This window comes from Salmo salar, chromosome 03 (assembly GCF_965601325.2).
Source record: "Salmo salar chromosome 03, fSalSal1, whole genome shotgun sequence".
Classification (NCBI taxonomy): Eukaryota; Metazoa; Chordata; class Actinopteri; order Salmoniformes; family Salmonidae; genus Salmo; species Salmo salar.
This window is the reverse complement of record NC_138293.1, coordinates 40,376,523-40,398,633: the sequence shown is the minus strand read 5'-3', so window position 1 is coordinate 40,398,633 and position 22,111 is coordinate 40,376,523. Positions and strand designations below refer to the sequence as shown.

General features: G+C 41.5%; 1 protein-coding gene and 2 long non-coding RNA genes across 3 annotated transcripts in view; 1 reads left to right on the top strand and 2 right to left on the bottom strand.

Annotated features, from left to right (window-relative positions):
• Positions 1-15,628, bottom strand: part of LOC106600004 (protein unc-13 homolog A) — a 94,489-nt gene extending 78,861 nt beyond the window's left edge. The window contains exon 1 of the mRNA XM_082973093.1: positions 15,343-15,628. Within this exon, the coding sequence (XP_082829219.1) occupies positions 15,343-15,364 (22 nt within the window). The 5' untranslated portion in view covers positions 15,365-15,628. The remainder of the gene's footprint in view (positions 1-15,342) is intronic.
• A 504-nt stretch (positions 15,629-16,132) lies between these two features.
• On the top strand, positions 16,133-18,881 carry LOC145877575 (uncharacterized). The gene is made up of 2 exons (XR_014391901.1): positions 16,133-18,023; positions 18,224-18,881. It is a non-coding gene; the product is annotated as an uncharacterized LOC145877575 (long non-coding RNA).
• Positions 18,882-18,938: 57 nt separating this feature from the next.
• On the bottom strand, positions 18,939-20,049 carry LOC145877574 (uncharacterized). Its single transcript, XR_014391900.1, has 2 exons — positions 19,679-20,049; positions 18,939-19,445 (listed from the first exon to the last, which is right to left on the bottom strand). It is a non-coding gene; the product is annotated as an uncharacterized LOC145877574 (long non-coding RNA).
• Between the last annotated feature and the right edge of the window lie 2,062 nt (positions 20,050-22,111).

Sequence of the window (22,111 nt, the reverse complement as noted above, 5' to 3'; positions counted from 1 at the left end):
GCTATAATGCCAAATGTGTTGTTTTTTGTAATAAAGAAACAGGGAAGCACCAGTGACTCGGTCAATACAAAAGAAAGTCAAATGAAGCAGATGCTAAACTACAGGACTGTTTTGCTACACAGACTGGAATAAGTTCTGGGATTCTTCCGATGGCATTGAGGAGTACATCACATCAGTCACTGGCTTCATCAATAAGTGTGTCGATGACGTCGTCCCCACAGTGACTGTACGTACACACACCAACCAGAAGCCATGGATTACAGGCAAAACCCGCACTGAGCTAAAGGGTAGAGTTGCCGCTTTCAAGGACTCTAACCTGGAAGCTTATAAGAAATCCTGCTATGCCCTCCGACGAACCATCAAACAGGCAAAGCATCAATACAGGACCAAGATTGAGTCGCACTATACCGGCTACGATGCTCGTCTGATGTGACAGGGCTTGCAAACTATTACAGACTACAAAGGGAAGTAGAGCCGCGAGCTGCCCAGTGACATGAGCCTACCAGACGAGCTAAATCACTTCTATGCTCGCTTCGAGGCAAGCAACACTGAGGCATGCATGAGAGCATCAGCAGTTCTGGACGACTGTGTGATCATGCTCTTCATAGCTAATGTGAGTAAAACCTTTAAACAGGTCAACATTCACAAGGCTGCAGGGCCAATACGGATTACCAGGACGTGTACTCAGAGCATGCGCTGACCAACTGGCAAGTGTCGTCACTGACATTTTCAACCTCTCTCTGACTGAGTCTGTAATACCAACATGTTTCAAGCAGACCACCATAGTCCCTGTGCCCAAGAACACTAAGGTAACCTGCCTAAATAACTACTGACCCGTAGCACTCACGTCTGTAGCCATGAAGTGCTTTGAAAGAACCACATCAACACCATTATCCCAGAAACACTAGACCCACTCCAATTTGCATACTGCCCCAACAGATCCACAGATGATGCAATCTCTATTGCACTCCACACTGCCCTTTCCCACCTGGACAAAAGATACACCTACGTGAGAATGCTATTCATTGACTACAGCTCAGCATTCAACACCATAATGCCCTCAAAGCTCATCACTAAGCTAAGGACCCTGCGACTAAACACCTCCCTCTGCAACTGGATCCTGGACTTCCTGACAGGCTGCCCCCAGGTGGTAAGGGTAGGTAACAACACATCCGCCACACATATCCTCAACAGGAGGGCCCCTCAGAGGTGCGTGCTCAGTCCCCTCCTGTACTCCCTGTTCACTCATGACTAGGCACGACTCCAACACCATCATTAAGTTTGCAGATGACACAAGAGTGGTAGGCCTGATCACCAACAACGATGAGACAGCCTATAGGAAGACCTGGCCGTGTAGTGCCAGGACAACAACCTCTCCCTCAACGTGATCAAGACAAAGGAGATGATTGTGGACTACAGGAAAAGGAGGACCGAGCACGCCCCCATTCTCATCGACGGGGCTGTAGTGGAGCAGGTTGAGAGATTCTAGTTCCTTGGTGTCCACATCACCAACAAACTATCATGGTCCAAACACACCAAGACAGTCGTGAAGAGGGCATGACAAAGCCCATTCTCCCTCAGGAGACTGAAAAGATTTGTCATGGGTCCTCAGATCCTCAAAAAGTTCTACAGCTGCACCATTGAGAGCATATTGACTGGTTGCATCACTGCCTGGTATGGCAACTGTTTGGCCTCCGACCGCAAGGCACTACAGAGGGTAGTGTGTACAGCCTAGTACATCACTGGGGCCAAGCTTCCTGCCATCCAGGACCTCTATACCAGGCAGTGTCAGAGGAAGGCATAGAAATCAAAGACTCCAGCCACCCTTGTCATAGACTGTTCTCTCTGCTACGGCACAGCAAGCGGTACCGGCGCGCCATGTCTAGGTCCAAAAGGCTTCTTAACAGCTTCTACCCCCAATCCATAAGACTCCTGAACAGCTAATCAAATGGCTACCCAAACTATTTGCACTAAACATTCTGTTCTGTTGCATCAGCCTCATTGCTTTTAAAATGTTTTTTTTTTTTTTTTATGCGAGTGGTTGTATTAATTTGGGATCTATCGCATCCCACAACTGTCCCAGACTAGGTTTGGAATATTTATTTCTCGCACAGAAGGACAAGTTGACCAATACAATAGGTCAACTTTTGTACTAGGGATGATAGTAGAATGACAGGCTGGTGCTTTTGTTGTTCGTTAGGCCTACTCATCTTGTTTACTGATGAAAAGTAGGCTAAATGTGGACAGCTCTTCTAACATCTTCAATAGGCGCCTCAGCAGTTGCGTCCCCGATATCCGTCTTCACTTGGAGCCTACTTCTTAGCTGGGATGCCTGTGAGAAGGACCCGATAACGTGGCATGCATTGGCTAATAAGAATTGAAATATCTGAGAGAGCCATGTGAGTGAGAGGTGCTTCGGAGCACGGCAGCCAGGATAAGGGAATAATTATTATATTCAGCCCAAGGGCACAAGGGCCACTTTGGCATGGATTTTTGAGGGGGCATTACAAAAATGGATTTATTGTGATGGTGTATGCTATATTACAGGGATTTCTTAAAATGTAGATGTTCCAAAAGGTCTGCATCAGTGGCTTGTAGACTATGCGTGGAAGACAGAAGATGCTAAGAGTGTTTCTTTTAATTAACGGTCAATTACCATGAGACCGGTCCATGGAGTTTTATGAACATCAAGGCAGACACATGGTGAATTTGTATCCCATATCTTGTAGGTGATTGAGTGTGACAATTTTTTTTATTTTCACTGTGGGAGTTTTACCCCTCTTACTGCACCTTCCAGGGTTTTTGTACCTGGCCTTTCTTTCAGTCCTTCTAAAGTGCGAATGAGTTTGTCAAAGTGGTCAAGCCTCCGATGGGCCTTCGAATGCATACACATAGCCTACAGTTCATCATTCCCGCCACCGCCAGAGAGAAGACAGGGAAGAAACCAATACAAACCTACCTCTAGGCTCCTATACATATTTATTTAGTTTGTCATTCTATCGTTTTTCATGGAACTTGTGGTAATTAAATGTAATTGACAGAAATAGTTTTACCAAGCTCTGTGTACTCTCAAATTCAAAAAAAGATGAGGGAGCCCTGCTCCCCCGTGCTCCAGCAGCACTACACCCCTGACAGTACAGCACAGTACAGTAGTGTTCAGTACAGTAAAGTAGAGTTCTGTACCATAGAGTATACTTCAGTACCACAGGAGGTTGGTGGCACCTTAATTAGGTTGTGGTAATGGTTTTGAGTGAAATAAGTGGAATGGTTTCCATGCGTTTGATGCCATTCCATTTGCTCCATTCCAGCCATTATTATCAGCCGTCCTCACCTCAACAGCCTCCACTGTTCAGTACAGTACTGACCTATAATCTACTTTTATTTACTATACTGTGCTGTCTGGGGGAGAGAGAGGGAGGGCTTGTTCAGACTGTTTTCAAGCTCTTGCTTCAACCACCACATGACAGAAAGGGAAAGAAAACAATTATTAGCTGAATATAACAGTATGCCAGTGGAAGGGAGGAAAGTAGCAAGTGACCTATGATGAATCCCCATTGTAGACAATTGTTGCAGTCATTCTGTTACAGATGTTACCAACTTGGTAAAAATCACTTAATAAATCATAAACCAAATTGTTATCAGTAAAAACACTAAATAATTGGTAGGTCTACCTTAACTTGTTAATTCTGTGAACTTTCATTATCCTCCCTCCTCATGAGGGAGAGAAATTTGAAAATAAATGTTTGGTAACAGAATGACAAGACACCAGGCAATATTTCTTAAACTAACAGAAGGCAAATTTCTGGTAAAGTAAATATAAGTGTTGATATTAGTTGGCAGGGGTGTTTACTTCAACATGATTGTGTTTTGATGTATTTCTAATACTTAAGACTTTTTCTGCTAGATGTTTTTGGAAACACCTTTTCCAGCTTAGGTTTTTAGAAATGTTTGCACATTTCCTCTGCAGTACTTTTTAAACAGCTCTGATGTAACTGAAGCCTTAGTTAATGCCCCACACTCTCACTACACACACACACACACACACACACACACACACACACACACACACACACACACACACACACACACACACACACACACACACACACACACACACACACACACACACACACCACACACACACACACACACACACACACACACCACTCTCTCTCTATGGCAGGGCCTGTGTAGCCTACAAACACACACGCAATCACAGTGCATCCCACAGCGAGTTTTAAAATTCAACAACCCTCACCTGCACAGCTGATAATACTCAATACAGGCCTGCTTGGACAAAGTCTCCATGACAACGGACAAAAGGGGATGATGTGTGAAATTCCCTGACTAAGCGAGAGAAGAGGCATTACACACTGAACTAGTGATGAGAGTCTTACTGGAATACCAATGAAGTTACTGTATTATGTAGAGGTCGACCGATTATGATTTTTCAACGCCGATACCAATTATTGGAGGACCAAAAAAAGCGGATACCGATCAATCGGCCAATTTTATTTATTTATTTGTAATAATGACAATTACAACAATACTGAATGAACACTTATTTTAACTTAATATAATACATCAATAAAATCTATTTGGCCTCAAATAAATAATGAAACATGTTCAATTTGTTTTAAATAATGCAAAAACAAAGTGTTGGAGAAGAAAGTAAAAGTGCAATATGTGCCATGTAAGAAAGCTAACGTTTAAGTTCCTTGCTCAGAACATGAGAACATATGAAAGCTGGTGGTTCCTTTTAACACGAGTCTTCAATATTCCCAGGTAAGAAGTTTTAGGTTGTGGTTATTATAGGAATATTTCTCTCTATACGATTTGTATTTCATTTAACTTAGACTATTGGATGTTCTTACAGGCACTTTAGTATTGCCAGTGTAACAGTATAGCTTCCGTCCCTCTCCTCGCTCCTACCTGGGCTTGAACCAGGAACACATCGACAACAGCCACCCTCGAAGCAGCGTTACCCATGCAGAGCAAGGGGAACAACTACTCCAAGTCTCAGTGCGAGTGACGTTTGAAACGCTATTAGTGCGCACCCCGCTAACTAGCTAGCCATTTCACATTGGTTACACCAGCCTAATCTTGGGAGTTGATAGGCTTGAAGTCATAAACAGCGCAATGCTTGAAGCATTGCGAAGAGCTGCTGGCAAAACGCACGAAAGTGCTGTTTGAATGAATGCTTACGAGCCTGCTGGTGCCTACCACCGCTAAGTCAGACTGCTCTATCAAATCGTAGACTTAATTATAAGATAATTACACACAGAAATACGAGCCTTAGGTCATTAATATGGTCGAATCCGGAAACTATCATCTCGAAAACAAAACGTTTTTTTCTGTCAGTAAAATACGGAACCGTTCCGTATTTTATCTAATGGGTGGCATCCCTAAGTCTAAATATTCCTGTTACATTGCACAACCTTCAATGTTATGTCATAATTACGTAAAATTCAGGCAAATTAGTTCGCAACGAGCCAGGCGGCCCAAACTGATGCATATACCCTGACTCTGCGTGCAATAAACGCAAGAGAAGTGACACAATTTCACCTGGTTAATATTGCCTGCTAACCTGGATTTCATTTAGCTAAATATGCAGGTTAAAAATATCTACTTCTGTGTATTGATTTTAAGAAAGGCATTGATGTTTATGGTTAGGTACAGTCGTGCAACGGTTGTGCTTTTTTCGCAAATGCGCTTTTGTTAAATCATCCCCGTTTGGCGAGGTTGAATGTCTTTGTTAGGAAGAAATAGTCTTTACACGGATCGCAACGAGCCAGGCGGCCCAAACTGCTGCATATACCCTGACTCTGTTGCAAGAGGTGACACATTTTCCCTAGTTAAAAGACATTCATGTTAGCAGGCAATATTAACCAAATATGCAGGTTTAAAAATATATACTTGTGTATTGATTTTAAGAAAGACATTGATGTTTATGGTTAGGTACACGTTGGAGCAATAACAGTCCTTTTTCACGAATGCGCACCGCATCGATTATATGCAACGCAGGACAGGCTAGATAAACTAGTAATATCATCAACCATGTGTAGTTAACTAGTGATTATGATTGATTGATTGTTTTTTATAAGATAAGTTTAATGCTAGCTAGCAACTTACCTTGGCTTCTTAATGCATTCGCGTAACAGGCAGGCTCCTCGTGGAGTGCAATGTAAAGCAGGTGGTTAAAGCGTTGGACTAGTTAACCGTAAGGTTGCAAGATTGAATCCCCGAGCTGACAAGGTAAAAGGTCGTTCTGCCCCTGAACAAGGCAGTTTAACCCACCGTTCCTAGGCCGTCATTGAAAATAAGAATGTGTTTTTAACTGACTTGCCTAGTTAAATAAAGGTGTAAAAAAAATATATTATATATATATATAGAAAAAAATATTAATAGATAAACAACAAAAATAACCAAGGTTATGTTCCACCAGTAAAAGGCCAACACAGCATGGGATACAATTAGGTATGGGGGGAATACAAATTGAGGAAGTGGCAGAAACCAAACTACTAGGAGTGCAGCTAGACAACTGCTTACCATGGTCGTCTTAAATAACTCATCTATGTAAAAAAATTATTAAAACTGCATGCATGATCAGAAGGATAGCTAAATATTTACTAGGAAAGATTCTTAAGCAAATAACCCAAGCATTAATTGGGAGTCAGGTGAACTACTGTTCTGTGGTCTGGGGAAATGCATCAGCAAGTTAAATTAGGAGGCTGCAGATTGCACAGAACAAAGCAGCAAGGATTGTTTTAAGGTGGAGATATGGTTCTTCTGTTGTAGTCATGTTCAATGCTCTTGGTTGGTCATCAATCAACAAGATAATTGAGAAAAAAAACATGCTTATTTTATTTCATAATATACACCATTTAAAACGGCCAAACTATTCACAATGGTATTCAGTTGGTAAGAGACAGACATTCAGTAAATACTAGGAATAGATTGTCCACCATCTATGTGTTATCCAGACAGAAAAGAGAAATAGCAAAATAACATTTTGATTTAGAGCAATAAAGAAATGTAATAATTTATCTGAGCAAACCAGAAACCTTCCAATATATAAATTCAAACAATACTTTAAAACCATTTAAATATAATACATAGGAAAGTTGTGCTGGACTATGGTAGATGAAGAATCAATCTATCGTTTTAGACTGTTAGAGTATTTATCTGGTCAATATGTTAGTGTATCATGTCTGTTTGTAACAGTGTGTTATGTGAAAATGTGATATTATACTCTTGGAAGATTAGTCCAAAGGAGGACTAAAATAGATCCTAATAAAGTCAATCAATGACAATTTTCACAAAGTGTGGCAATGGATGGGTGCATTCAAACAAAACTGTTTATAGCAGTGGTTTCCCAAAACGTTTTGTTCTGTTACCCATCAGTTTTCCTAATATACACCAAGTAAAACACAACTCTTTGTTAGACAGAAAACGATGCCCATTTCTACCCAGAATCGAACCCAGAACGACAGCATAATTTGGCCTGACATCCCTGGTCTGTACTATCACCAGCTTTTATGTACTTAGACTAATTACGCTAGCGGAATTGCATTATGGATCCCTGATCTGTACAACACAGAAATGCATAATAATGGATGTGAATGTCACTCTCTTCATAGTGATGTATCCTGAATACTGTAGGTACACAAAGGTAGAAATAAGCATATATGGGTATTATTCTACACACTGGCTATTATTCTAATGAGCTCCACCCCCAAACAAGACCACATTTGGTTGTTCCGGACCAAATCTGAACCAGTCATGGACTTTGTTTCACAAGTTTGGACAGCACAGTACATCACAGAAGAGTTCAGTACAGTATAGTACATTATACGACAGGTGGGTCTAATCCTGAATGCTGATTGATTAACTGCATTCCAACCAGTGTCTATCTAGACATTATCTCACATTTCTTTTAGACTAACATTTAGTTTTCAACAGCGGAGATTTGTATAACCTTGCTGTCTGTCTCTCCCACATTTGCAACATCGTTCCAATATTCAAATTCAATCTCCAGCTGTCTCATAGTAATCAATGAGTCGGGATGAGACAGACAGTCAGCGTTTCTCAGCCAGTCAAAATCATGACTCTGCTCTAGAAAACAGCTTAAACAAACGCAAATGCAGCTACTTTGCTGTTATTCTGGCTGCACTTTTTAACGTGACTGTAAGTTAGCCGTAGATGAATATGTTGGTAACCTCGACTTTGTCTTGGGCCTAACAACGCCTGCGCCAGTACTGTATATCCTCCAAACACCAGCTTCTCGGGTATTATCATTTAAGTAGAGTACAGTACATTATACGGTGCTCTACTGTATTTGGACTGAACTCTACTTTTCTTTACTGTGCTGTCCAAACTTGTGAAACATAGACGTCTACGATTGGTCCAGATTTGCACCGTTCACCAATCATGGACGTTTACGTTTGGGCCAAATCAAGGCCAGTCCGGACAACAACAAAAACAAAAAAGAAATCGATGTCTGTAGACGTTGAAATCAAGGCCAGTCTGGACCAAAAAACTGTGTCTGTTGTTGTTGAAATCAAGGCAAGGGTAGACTGACCAAATGTCAACTACTTTTCAATGTCCATGGATGTCCGGTGTCGGTCCGTGCTGGTTACAGTAAATGGAAATAGAGAGGGCTCATGGGTAGGTGTCAGTAAGGGAGAGTTAACATTAACTGGAGCGAGATGAGAGAGGCAGAGAGAGAGGGAGGGAGGGGTTGTCTAGACTGTTTTCACACTCTCGCTTTGACCACCAGACTAATTGGAAGGTCTACCTTTTACTTGTTACTTCTGTGAACTTTCATTATCCTCCTCACGAGGGAGATAAATTTGAAAATATCTTAAAGATATGTGGGTTTTTGATAACGGAATTACAAGGCACAAGAAAATGTTTCTTAAACTTACAGAAGGCAAATAATTTCACCAAAACCAAATAAGTGTTAGTGGTGATATTAGTTGGCAGGGGTCTTAAATTCAACACTGTGTTTTAATGTAGTATTTCTAGTAACTTTTGAGACTTTTTCTAGTTGACGTTTTCTTAAGACTCCTCTTCCATCTATTTGAGCAGAAATCAAAGCCATTATTTATGTCAAATATTTAAGATGGAAAATGGTTGAAAAATGTGCCTGCCTTCATTTCCCCAAAATATAGACTCTTAGCTTTTGTTTGACACCCATTTTGATATGCTCCTATGAACTTTCCATGTTGGTGCTCATGGGGATTTTTACATGGAAATGACCCTAGTTAACTAGTTTTTTTTATGCATACACATAAAGTAAATCTTCCAATACAGCTTGCTTTCATGCAATTATTCATATAACCTACTCTTTCTCCTATGCCAGTATCTATCTGTATCATGGGTCCAAAACATAATCAGTATTCATGGTATTCTTATGGCAGGATAAAAATGTATTGACTGTAAAACAGAACAACTGAAAAGGCTACACAAATTGATTTGGCTGAATCCCATAAAAAAACATTACTTAGAACTCAACTTCATATGCACCACATACGCTTGACATTCTACATATTGCTCTTGTAGCCGCGATGGTCCAGTGAACTACGCTTGTGTGATGAGCTCATTAGGTTACCAGTCTTGGAGTCTGGTAGATCTGAAGACACAGGTTCGACACCTTGTCGTTTGCCACTCTCTTAGCGCAACAACACTTTTTCCCGCATTAACTCAGATATCGAGTGGGGAAGACAGACGCGAGTCACAGAGATTCCACAGCAATCTTATCTGAACAGGCCTATGTTTGATAACTGTCTGATTTATTAATTAGGGCCGATTTCAAGTTTTTATAACAATCGGTAATCGATATTTTTGGACACCGATTTGCCGATTATTTTTTTACACCTTTATTTAACTAGGCAAGTCATATTAAAAACACATTCTTATTTTCAATGACGGGAACGGGGGTTAACTGCCTTGTTCAGGGGCAGAACAACAGATTTTTACCTTGTCACCTTGGGGATTCGTTTTTGCAACCTTCCGGTTACTAGTCCAACGCTCTAACCACCTGCCTTACATTGCACTCCACGAGGAGCCTGCGTGGCAGGCTGACTACCTGTTACGCGAGGGCAGCAAGAAGCCAAGGTAAGTTGCTAGCTATCGTTAAACGTATCTTATAAAAGACTATCAATCTTAACATAATCACTAGTTAAACTAGTAATATCATCAACCATGTGTAGTTATCTAACGTTTCCTGCGTTGCATATAATCGATGCGGTGCCTGTTAATTTCTCATCGAATCACAGCCTACTTCGACAAACGGGTGATGATTTAACAAGCGCTTTTGCAAAAAAAGCACTGTCGTTGCACCAATGTACCTAAGCATAAACATCAATGCCTTTCTTTAAAATCAATACACAAGTATATATTTTTAAACCTGCATATTTAGTTAATATTGCCTGCTAACATGAATTTCTTATAACTATTGAAGTAACGTTGTGTCACTTCTCTTGCGTTCCGTGCAAGCAGTCAGGGTATATACAGCAGTTTGGGCCACCTGGCTCATTGCGAACTGTGTGAAGTCCATTTATTCCTAACAAAGGCCGTAATTAATTTGCCAGAATTGTACATAATTATAACATAACATTGAGGGTTGTGCAATGTAACAGGAATATTTAGACTTAGGTGGCACCCGTTAGATGGCACCCGTTAGATAAAATACGGAACGGTTCCGTATTTCACTGAAAGAAAAAACGTTTTGTTTTCGAGATAAGTAGTCTGACTGAGCGATGGTAGGCAGCAGCAGGCTCGTAAGCATTCATTCAAACAGCACCTTCGTGCGTTTGCCAGCAGCTCTTCGCAATTCTTCAAGCATTGCACTGTTTATGACTTCAACCCCCGAGATTAGGCTGGTGTAACCGATGTGAAATGGCTAGCTTGTTAGCGGGGTGCACGCTAATAGCGTTTCAAACGTCACTCGCTCTGAGACTTGGGAGTGGTTGTTCCCCTTGCTCTACATGGGTAACGCTGCTTCGAGGGTGGCTGTTGTCGATGTGTTCCTGGTTCGAGCCCAGGTAGGAGCGAGGAGAGGGACGGAAGCTATACTGTTACACTAGCAATACTAAAGTACCTATAAGAATATCCAATAGTCAAAAAGGTATATGAAATACAAATCATATAGTGAGAAATAGTCCTATAATTCCTATAATAACTACAACCTAAAACTTTTTACCTGGGAATATTGAAGACTCATGTTAAAAGGAACCACCAGCTTTCATATGTTCTCATGTTCTGAGCAAGGAACTTAAACGTTAGCTTTCTTTTTTACATGGCACATGTTGCACTTTTACTTTCTTCTCCAACACTTTCTTTTTGCATTATATAAACCAAATTGAACATGTTTCATTATTTATTTGAGGCTAAATTAAAAGTATATGTATTATATTAAGTTAAAATAAGTGTTCATTCAGTATTGTTGTAATTGTCATTATTACAAATAAATAAATAAATAAATAAATAAATAAATAAGCATCGGCTTTTTTTGGTCCTCCAATAATCGGTATCGGCGTTGAAAAATCATAATCGGTCGACCTCTAGTTAAAAGGATTGGACTTTAGAGAGGATCCCAGTGGGATAAACCATTCCACTTGAACTGTCAGATGTGAAATACGCAGCCCAGCCACCACCAGCCCCCAATGACGAAGTAAAGGGTGACTGCACTTCCTGATTTGGCCTCGTTTTGAAGATTGCTCATTAAGAAATGCCATGACTGAAGCCAAACGTGAGCTGTCTTGGGGGTGTAGTTTGATGTAGGTGTGTTATGTTTGCATATCGTACCCTGGCAGGTACTGTTGTATGGCCCTCCTGAGTCAAAATAGCCATTTCCTCAATTAGTCACTTCCTCAAATAGTCAGAATTAATCGAAGATAAATCAAGAAATCTGTAATTATTTTAGATGTTTTGCCAAGGAGGTCTTAGTCACACAATTTTACATCTAACTAAGGTGTTTTGGTGCAGTATTTCTCAAGTAGAAAACGTGGATGAAACATTTGTCTGTGCACTGCATACAGTCTGTCGAGTCAGGAAAGTCTGGCTGCATGCTCATGACTGATTTACATTTGAGTCATTTAGCAGACGCTCTTATCCAGAGCGACTTATGAGCAATTAGGGTTAAGTGCCTTGCTCAATGTCACATCGACAGATTTGGTTTTTTCACCTAGCCAGCTCTGGGATTCAAACCAGTAACATTTTGGTTACTGGCCCAATGCTCTTAACCGTTAGGCTACTTCGCGACCCGATTTCTGAGAACAATAACATGTCTGCAACTTCATCATCTGCAAGCTGTCAAACTATTGTAAATAAAGCACAAGCTACACCAGGTGTTGGCAACAGTTGGGATACAAGTGTGCTCCCATTGAAGACCATGCTACAATTAACCCTGCAGCCTGTTATAGTTAACCCGTGAGAAATACAAGAGGGACATTTAACTTCCATCACTTTCGGTTGAATTTTAAACAACTGGTAAAATCCTAGAACCTTCGCTACAGTGTATAATGGTAGCTAAGATACACCTGCTCATCAAACATCCCATTCTAAAATCATGGCCATTAATATAGAGTTGGTCCCCCCTTTGCTGCTATAACAGCTTCCACTCTCCTGGGAAGGATTTTCACTAGATGTTGGAACATTTCTGTGGGGACTACCATTCAGCCATAAGAGCATTAGTGAGGTCGGGCATAGATATTGGGCGATTAGGTCTGGCATTCCAATTCTTCCAATGTGGTTGAGATCAGGGCTCTGTGCAGGTCAGGCAAGTTCTTCCACACCGATCTCAATAAAACATTTCTGTATGGACCTCGCTTTGTCATGCTGAAACAGGAAAGGGCCTTCCCCAAACTGTTGATACAAAGTTGGAAGCACAGAATAGTCTATAATATCATTGTATGTTGTAGCGTTAAGATTTCCCTTCACTGGATCTAAGGGGCCAAGCCTGAACCATGAAAAACAGTGCCAGACCATTATTCCTCCTCCACCAAACAGTTGGCACTAGGCATTCGGGCATGTAGCGTTCTCCTGGCATCTGCCAAACCCAGATTCGTCCATTGGACTGCCAGATGGTGAAGCGTGATTCATCACTCCAGAGAACGCGTTTCCACTGCTCCAGAGTCCAATGGCAGTGAGCATTACACCACTCCAGCCGACGCTTGGCATTGCACATAGTGAGCTTAGGCTTGTGTGCATCTGCTCGGCGATGGAAACCCATTTCATGAGTTCTTGTGCTGACGTTGCTTCCAGAGGCAGTTTGGAACTCGGTAGTGAGTGTTGCAAACGAGGACAGACTATTTTTACGTGGTATGCGCTTCATCACTAGACGTTTCCACTTCATAATACCAGCACGTACAGTTGACATGGGCAGCTCTAGCAGGGCAGAAATTTGACACACTGACTTGTTGGAAAGGTGGCATCCTATGACGGTACCATGTTGAAAGTCACTGAGCTCCTCAGTATGGGCCATTCTACTGCCAATGTTTGGTGGCTAGCTAGCTAGTTAAATGGGCAGTTTCTGAAATTAGCCATGGATGGAGATAGGATTTGGACTTTTGGTTTTACTTCATTCTTTGTACTGGCCAGTGATGTACATCAGGGCTTTCGGAATTCACTTCTTCAGGGTCTGAAGCAGCACTGCTGGTTTCTTTTTCTCTTCCTGGTTGTTAATTGATGGTTTATGTATATTTGCTAAATATAAGGAATTTGATGTATAGCGTTTACTTTTACTCAAGTATGACAATTTAGTGCTTTTTCCACCACTGTACTTAAGTACATTTAAAATCTGATACTTTTAGACTTTTACTCAAGTAGTATTTTACTGGGTTACTTTCAATTGAGTAATTTTATATTAAGGTATCCAGTGGTGTAAAGTACTTAAGTAAAAAAACTTTAAAGTACTACTTAAGTATTTTTTGGGGGTATGTGTACTTTACTATTTAGATTTTTGACAACTTTTATTTTTACTTCACTACATTCTTTAAGAAAATATTGTACTCTTTACTCCATACATTTTCCTTGACACACAAAAGTACTCGTAACATTTTCAATGCTTAGCAGGACAGGACAATAGTCCAGTTCATGCACTTATCAACAAAACATCTCTGGTCATCCCTACTGCCTCTGATCTGGCGGATTCACTAAGCACATATGCGTCGTTTGTTGAATGATGTCTGAATGAGCGTGCCCCTGGCAATCCGTAAATTAAAAAAACAAGAAAATGTTGTCTGGTTTGCTTACTATAAGGAATTTTATATGATTTATACTTTTACTTTTAATACTTAAGTATATTTTAAACCAAATACTTTGACTTTTACTCAAGTATAATTTTACTGGGAGACTAACTTTGACTTGAGTCATTTTGTATTAAGCCATCTTTACTTTTACTCAATTACGACACTTGAGTACTTTTCCCACCACTGCACATATGAATGCTGGGCACCATATCATGCATGTAATGCAACGCTAGATGAGATGATCTGAGGTCACGCGGTTCGACAGGGAAATGTCGTTACATTTCAGCCCACAGGTGGCACGACCTGACGCGAACATCCCCCATAGGATTCCCTCACGACCGCGGGAGGCTCGCTTCCACGCTGCAGCGGAGCGGCAGGGGCTATCCTTTCCCTGCTACACCGGCCGCCCACACATGAAATGGCATGACACGCAACACACATGCAGCTAAAACGGTGCTATAGATGGCAAATAGAAACAAAATGTCCACATTTTGATCATTACATGTTTAAATGTCCACGATAAGATTACACACAGGCACAGCAGCTCCCCAGTCCGTTGTGAATAAGACAATCATTGATAGCCTACTTATAACTTAATACAATATTGCCTAAGCTTTTAGGATACTATTAGGCTTCTTCAATCTGAGCTGTTACTTTTGGCATCATTTTATTGCACCTCAAGCATACATAGCCAAATCATATATTTCCATAGAAAGCTGCCAGACACCATTGAAAAAAAACACGGACCTCTGTTATCAGAAAAACGTATTTCACCTGACTATAGCTAGCTTTCTCTGCAAAGGACAGCGTTCTTCAAATAACTATGTCACCCAAATGTATAGGTGTGAATACATTTTTTTTCCACAGGTAAAACAGTAAGGTGATAACTAAGTCTGGCTATGTAACGTTATGCCATTTGCAATTTTTAGACTACTCCAATATTAAAGGCTACCATGGTTATTGCTTTTTGGTCAAACACTGAATCGTCTATAGCTCCTTGCAGGTAGCCTACAATATATAACAATCACATCAAATAAATATGAAATGTAACATTAATGGTATAAACATAACGTGTATGTCTTCTTACCTCTGACACAGAGAAGGGACATCTCTGAAAGTAGCTCTGAGCGTCCCCGGCTGTCCTCTACCGGCCGCCTGTTCTTCACTGTTTTGCTTGGCTACAGTTACCTCCCCGGTGTAGGCTACATATGTAGACTGCATCAAAACAAAGGCTAAATATCGCAGTAGTAGATACAAAAACGATTCGAGGACATATTACAATGAACCCGTCCGTTTTTCAGGGATATAGCTATTTGTTTTGCTGTTGAAGTGCTCCCCTCACTAAGCTGCATCTCTCGCGCTCTCTGCATTGCTCTCTCCACTGCTCTCGCGAGGACAGCTCCGTGACGTCAGTTAATGTGACGCGAGGCAGCAGGTAGTGTGGGGGGGATATCAATTCAATTCAATTCAAGGGGCTTTATTGGCATGGGAAACATGTGTTAACATTGCCAAAGCAAGTGAGGTAGATAATATACAAAAGTGAAATGAACAATAAAAATGAACAGTAAACATTACACATACAGAAGTTTCAAAAGAATAAAGACATTACAAATGTCATATTATGTATATATGCAGTGTTGTAACAATGTACAAATGGTTAAAGTACACAAGGGAAAATAAATAAGCATAAATATGGGTTGTATTTACAATGGTGTTTGTTCTTCACTGGTTGCCCTTTTCTTGTGGCAACAGGTCACAAATCTTGCTGCAGATATGTCTATATGCTCCTGTTCACTATCACGCGGGAAAATGCAGCTTAGGCCGCCCAGAGTGCCTCGCCTGCTGCAAGCATGTTCGATTGTGCGTCAAGGATTCAATGTAGCAAGTTTGTATGAAGGGCTGGTTATTAAACGGGTAAATAGTAATATGCTCTAAAACGCTCTGGTGACAAGCAAGCTTTGCTACCCTGTTTCCAATCGTCCACATGTCTGGGAGAACCTATTCAAGTAAGTAAATACACCAGCTACCTAACTTCACATTAGCTAGCTATCTTGATGTATTTATCGCTGTAATTTTTCTTTACTCCAAATGCATTTGTAGGTAGCTAGCTAACAGCCATGGATGAGGGTGAAGGGATTAGGCTATTCTGGATAGGGCAGGTATTTCCGTATATGTCCCTAGAAGTGAGGATGGATAGAATAGTGACAGTGTGGTCTAATTTCAGCATAATAAAGTCTGTTTCTTGTGAGGTGTTCTGTCCTCAGATACAGAGAGCTGTGAAAGCCTGTCTGCAGATGAAGAGGTCCCAAGGAAGAGCAGTGGTTCTCAGTCCTGGGGACTCAAAGGGGTGCACATTTTTGTTTTTACCTTAGCACTGCACAGCTGATTCAAATTATGAAGTCATCATCAAGCTTCAAGTGGTATTCATGTATTCATTTGTGATGCTATCCTTGATATGATCCTGCTATTGTCACATGCTACACATGCATCTATCATTCCAATGTATTCATGATTTGTTTTTTTAACCTTTATTTAACTAGGCAAGTCAGTTAAGAACAAATTCTTATTTTCAATGACAGCCTAGGAACAGTGGGTTAACTGCCTGTTCAGGGACAGAATGACAGATTTGTACCTTGTCAGCTCAGGGATTTGAACTTGCAACCTTTCAGTTACTAATCCAAAGCTCTAACCACTAGGCTACCCCATGTAATATATGTTATAAGGGATATTATACTTTAGTAATCCACAATGACCTGGTGATGTAAAAGTCTAATAATGACATTATCTTCCATATTCCTACAGATACCTTGTCACTGGAGATTTCCTTCAAAACGATTGTCTACGGTTACCATTTAGGGCACTGCAAGGTTGGGTTACCAGGACCATCTGGGACTGCTTCCTGGAGGAATTCAGGCATATGAAGGCTACATGTTTCCTGCATAACTTCATGCGGATGGACACGAGGACCAGGAGGGGATCTGCAGCTCGCTGCCGTGTGCCAGAGGAGGAGTCTGCTGCTCTGCAGGATGTTTCAAAGATGGGGTCCAACAATGCAGCAAGAGGCAATCCGTGTGCGGGAGATCTTCACCTCCTACTTCTTCAAAGAGGGTGCTGTTCCCTGGCAACATCATAGACTACACTATGCACAACCAAAGCCTCTTTTAAGAGCCATCCACATTGCAATAAGAATATTCTTCTAGCTATGTCAACTGCAGTTATTCAATTCCCAGTTTATCTCCCTTTGATTTCTACTTCTCAGGAGAGGGTGCTGTTTAGGTAAGGGTGTGATGTCTGTACAAAAACAAAACAGGCTATTTTACAATTACTATTTACAATTAGACACCCTATAACCCACACGTACACACTCATGTATCAATCTGATTGATGGATTGTGTTGTGCAGTAAGCAGCCTCAGGTGTATAACTGTGGCTCCTTCCACCTTCAAAGAATAGGCAAGAAGGCCAGCCATGGAGAATAGTAAAACACTTCATTATTTCTATAACTACGCTATATTGTTTGTCCTCGTATGTCTGTGCATGTTTTTCAGCATAAGGTACTCTGCAGCCACTTAGTGTGGACACCAGGTGAGGCCACTCACACAGATTCCTGTTAACACTGTCTCTTTAACTACCTTATTTTCTCAATATGTCTCTCCTTCACTTCATCCCTCTCTCCCCTTCTCCCTAAATCCTCATGGTTATATCAGCTCTGTCGGTGAACCCCTCCCGCATTTAAACTGGCTACATAGAGGGCACAGCATGATCAGAGGTGAGAGGTCACTTGGTTGGGTCAACAGGAAATATTAAAGAGATGCTTTACATTGAAATACAGATAGATGCAGTAGTCCCAGAGTTAATGATCCTAGGTCAGTTTTGCATTTCACCTCCTGATTGATGACTGACAGTGTTAGAATAAAGAAAAAACAAGGTTTTAACATGCTCTCTCTTTCTTCATCCGTCTCACGTCAGCATGTATGTTTTGATGTGAGAGAGGATGCCAACCCCCAGTCCCGTCATCGCCACCTCACCCGCTCTTAAAATTAAGATAACCTTCAGGACGACTGGGATCCCAAGGCTGGTTAGGAGACGCCACTAGAGACACTATTATGTGATGAACTGAGAGAATATTAGAGTAGCACTGTGATTCATTAATCATGCTGTCTTCCCTGCTCCTATGTTCTTACCTCTTTCCCTTTGTCTTTTACACCTCTCTCGCCGCCACCTCTTTCTTCCTCTGCTTTTATAATGCACAACAGATTGAACTCGTATTTATAATATTAGAATTATAATATTTATAATGCATGTATTATGTATTTATAACACTTGGATAATTAAGTCTCTCATTTGATGAAATACTACACCTATCCTGTGTTTATCAGATCAATGCAGATAAAGGAAATTAGATATTGAGATGAACCGGTTTTAGAGTATTTACATGATGCATAGGAAGTGTAGTGTACTGTTTTTAAAAATTCTATTTCTGTATATATGAATGAGTTAAATCATGTTTCTAGTCTATTGCATAGTTACAATGTTTAATCATTGATGTCCCAGGACCAAGATTGTTAAACACTGTTTAAGTGTATAATTGTAATACATACATGCAGACTCAGCATCATTCAAAGACTGGAATTTGATACTTCTGGTATTGGATTAGACTGAAAAATAATCTCAAATACATACATACCTGAACTGCACCTTTATTTGCCAAAGTAGAGTACATGATCAGTGAATATATGAAATGTACAGGCTACAATGTGGGGATCTCATGCATGGTAATAACTACATGTATATACGACTTGCATTCTTGGCACAAAGTTAGATTATTTTCTACTCAATCCATAGGCTTCATTAATGTCATTCAGACTGTTTTGAAGCTGGCTATGGCAGCTGAGGTTCATAGCTAGGTTCTGAACTAATATGTATACCAAACGCTTTAGACACAGATCGGCTACATAGTTAGCTACACATCCATAGGCATACAGGTATGTTTATTCTCCACTGCACAATAAGCAATAACATAGTTAGCTAGCTACGTTACTTTATCTATCTGCATTGCATGGCAAATATCAGCAAGGCAAGCGTACAAAATTGTACATTCAATTTGCAGTAAATGATTTAGCTAGCTATATTCTTTACATCCACTGTTTCACAAGATGACAGCCTGGTTTGCTGGTTGTTTCAGGAGTCCCTAAAACATTAAACAACCATAATTACAATTTTATACTCATGTCACAACACCCATAAAGCTAGCCAGCTAGCTGGCTAATGTTAGCTAGTCAGCTAGCTTGGCAAATCTCGATTTTCGTAAATTAACTTTCTGACAAGAAAATATGCACAATTGTTTGTCTCTACATTAACGAACATATTCCTCTCAACTGTATTTTTTGTTGCATGATTCGTTGTGACGTTATAATCACTTACATTTGCTCTCATCCTAGTATTTTTGTCAGCCACCTTTGCTGAAGAAAGTCTCCAGCCTTGGGTCGCATAGCGTCAAATTCGTCATGGGAACCACTCGATATGATTGGTCATCGCCCAGCGGTCTCCGCTGGTGATTTGCATAAAGTTGGGAAAAGTTTATATTTTTTCACCGCCTCCCACGCCACCCAAAGGTCCCCTTCCCTCTCCGCTTCTCACAACTTTCCTTCAATTTACAATGAATGGGAAGTAGTGTTTCCTACGCGGCACCTCGTGCTAGTGAACACCGGGCATTGGCGAAGCGGAAACCACCGCAGCCTCCGCGAGAGCGGGAGGCATATGAGCTCTGGGTGCCCATGTGCCCTCACCTACAGTACCAGTCAAAAGTTTGGACACACCTGCTCTTTCAAGGGTTTTTCTTTATTTTTACTATTTTCTACATTGTAGAGTAAGAGTGAAGACATCAAAACTATGAAATAACACATATGGAATCATGTAGTAAGCCAAAAAGTGTTAAACAAATCAAAATATATGTTTTGATTCTTCAAAGTAGCCACCCTTTGCCTTGATGGCAGCTTTGCACACTCTTGGCATTCTCTCAACCAGCTTCATGAGGAATGCTTTTCCAACGGTCTTGAAGGAGTTCCCACATATGCTGAGCACTTGTTGGATACTTTTCGTTCACCCCGTGGTTCAAATAATCACAAACCATCTCAATTGGGTAAAGGTCGTGTGATTGGGGAGGCCAGATCATCTGATGCAGCACCATCACTCTCCTTCTTGGTTAAACAGCCCTTACACAGACTGGAGGTGTGTGTTGGGTCATTGTCCTGTTGAAAAACAAATGATAGTCCCACTAAGCGCAAACCAGATTGGAAGGCGTATCGCTGCAGAATGCTGTGGTAGCCTGCAGCGGTAGCCATGCTGGTTAAGTGTGCCTGGGATTCTAAATAAATCACAGACAGTGTCACCAGCAAAACACCATCACACCTCCTACTCCATTCTTCAAGGTGGGAACCATGTATGCAGAGATCATCAGTTCACCTACTCTGTGTCTCACAAAGACACAGAGGTTAGAACCAAAAATCTCAAATTTGGACTCATCAGACCAAAGGACAGATTTCCAAAATCAAATGAAATTTATTTATATAGCCCTTCGTACATCAGCTGATATCTCAAAGTGCTGTACAGAAACCCAGCCTAAAACCCCAAACAGCAAGCAATGCATGTGAAAGAAGCACGGTGGCTAGGAAAAACTCCCTAGGAAAAACTCCCTAGAAAGGCCAAAACCTAGGAAGAAACCTAGAGAGGAACCAGGCTATGAGGGGTGGCCAGTCCTCTTCTGGCTGTGCCGGGTGGATATTATAACAGAACATGGTCAAGATGTTAAAATGTTCATAAATGACCAGCATGGTCAAATAATAATAATCATAGTAGTTGTCGAGGGTGCAACAAGCACGTCCGGTGAACAGGTCAGGGTTCCATAGCCGCAGGCAGAACAGTTGAAACTGGAGCAGCAGCACGGCCAGGTGGACTGGGGACAGCAAGGAGTCATCATGCCAGGTAGTCCTGAGGCATGGTCCTAGGGCTCAGGTCCTCCGAGAGAAAGAAAGAAAGAGAGAAAGAGAATTAGAGAGAGCATATTTAAATTCACACAGGACACCGGATAAGACAAAAGAAATACTCCAGATGTAACAGACTGACCCTAGCCCCCCGACACATAAACTACTGCAGCATAAATACTGGAGGCTGAGACAGGAGGGATCAGAAGACACTGTGGCCCCATCCGATGATACCCCCGGACAGGGCCAAACAGGTAGGATATAACCCCGCCCACTTTGCCAAAGCACAGCCCCCACACCACTAGAGGGATGTCTCCAACCACCAACTTACCGTCCTAAGACAAGGCCGAGTATAGCCCACAAAGATCTCTGCCACGGCACAACCCAAGGGGGGGGGGGGGCACCAACCCAGACAGGAAGACCACGTCAGTGACTCAACCCACTCAAATGACGCACCCCTCCCATGGACGGCATGGAAGAACACCAGTAAGCCAGTGACTCAGCCCCTGTAATAGGGTTAGAGGCAGAGAATCCCAGTGGAGAGGGGAACCGGCAAGGCAGAGACAGCAAGGGCGGTTCGTTGCTCCAGCCTTTCCGTTCACCTTCACACTCCTGGGCCAGACTATACTTAATCATAGGACCTACTGAAGAGATAAGTCTTCAGTAAAGACTTAAAGGTTGAGACTGAGTCTGCGTCTCTCACATGGGTAGGCAGACCATTCCATAAAAATGGAGCTCTATAGGAGAAAGCCCTACCTCCAGCCGTTTGCTTAGAAATTCTAGGGGCAATTAGGAGGCCTGCGTCTTGTGACCGTAGCGTACGTGTAGGTATGTACGGCAGGACCAAATCGGAAAGATAGGTAGGAGCAAGCCC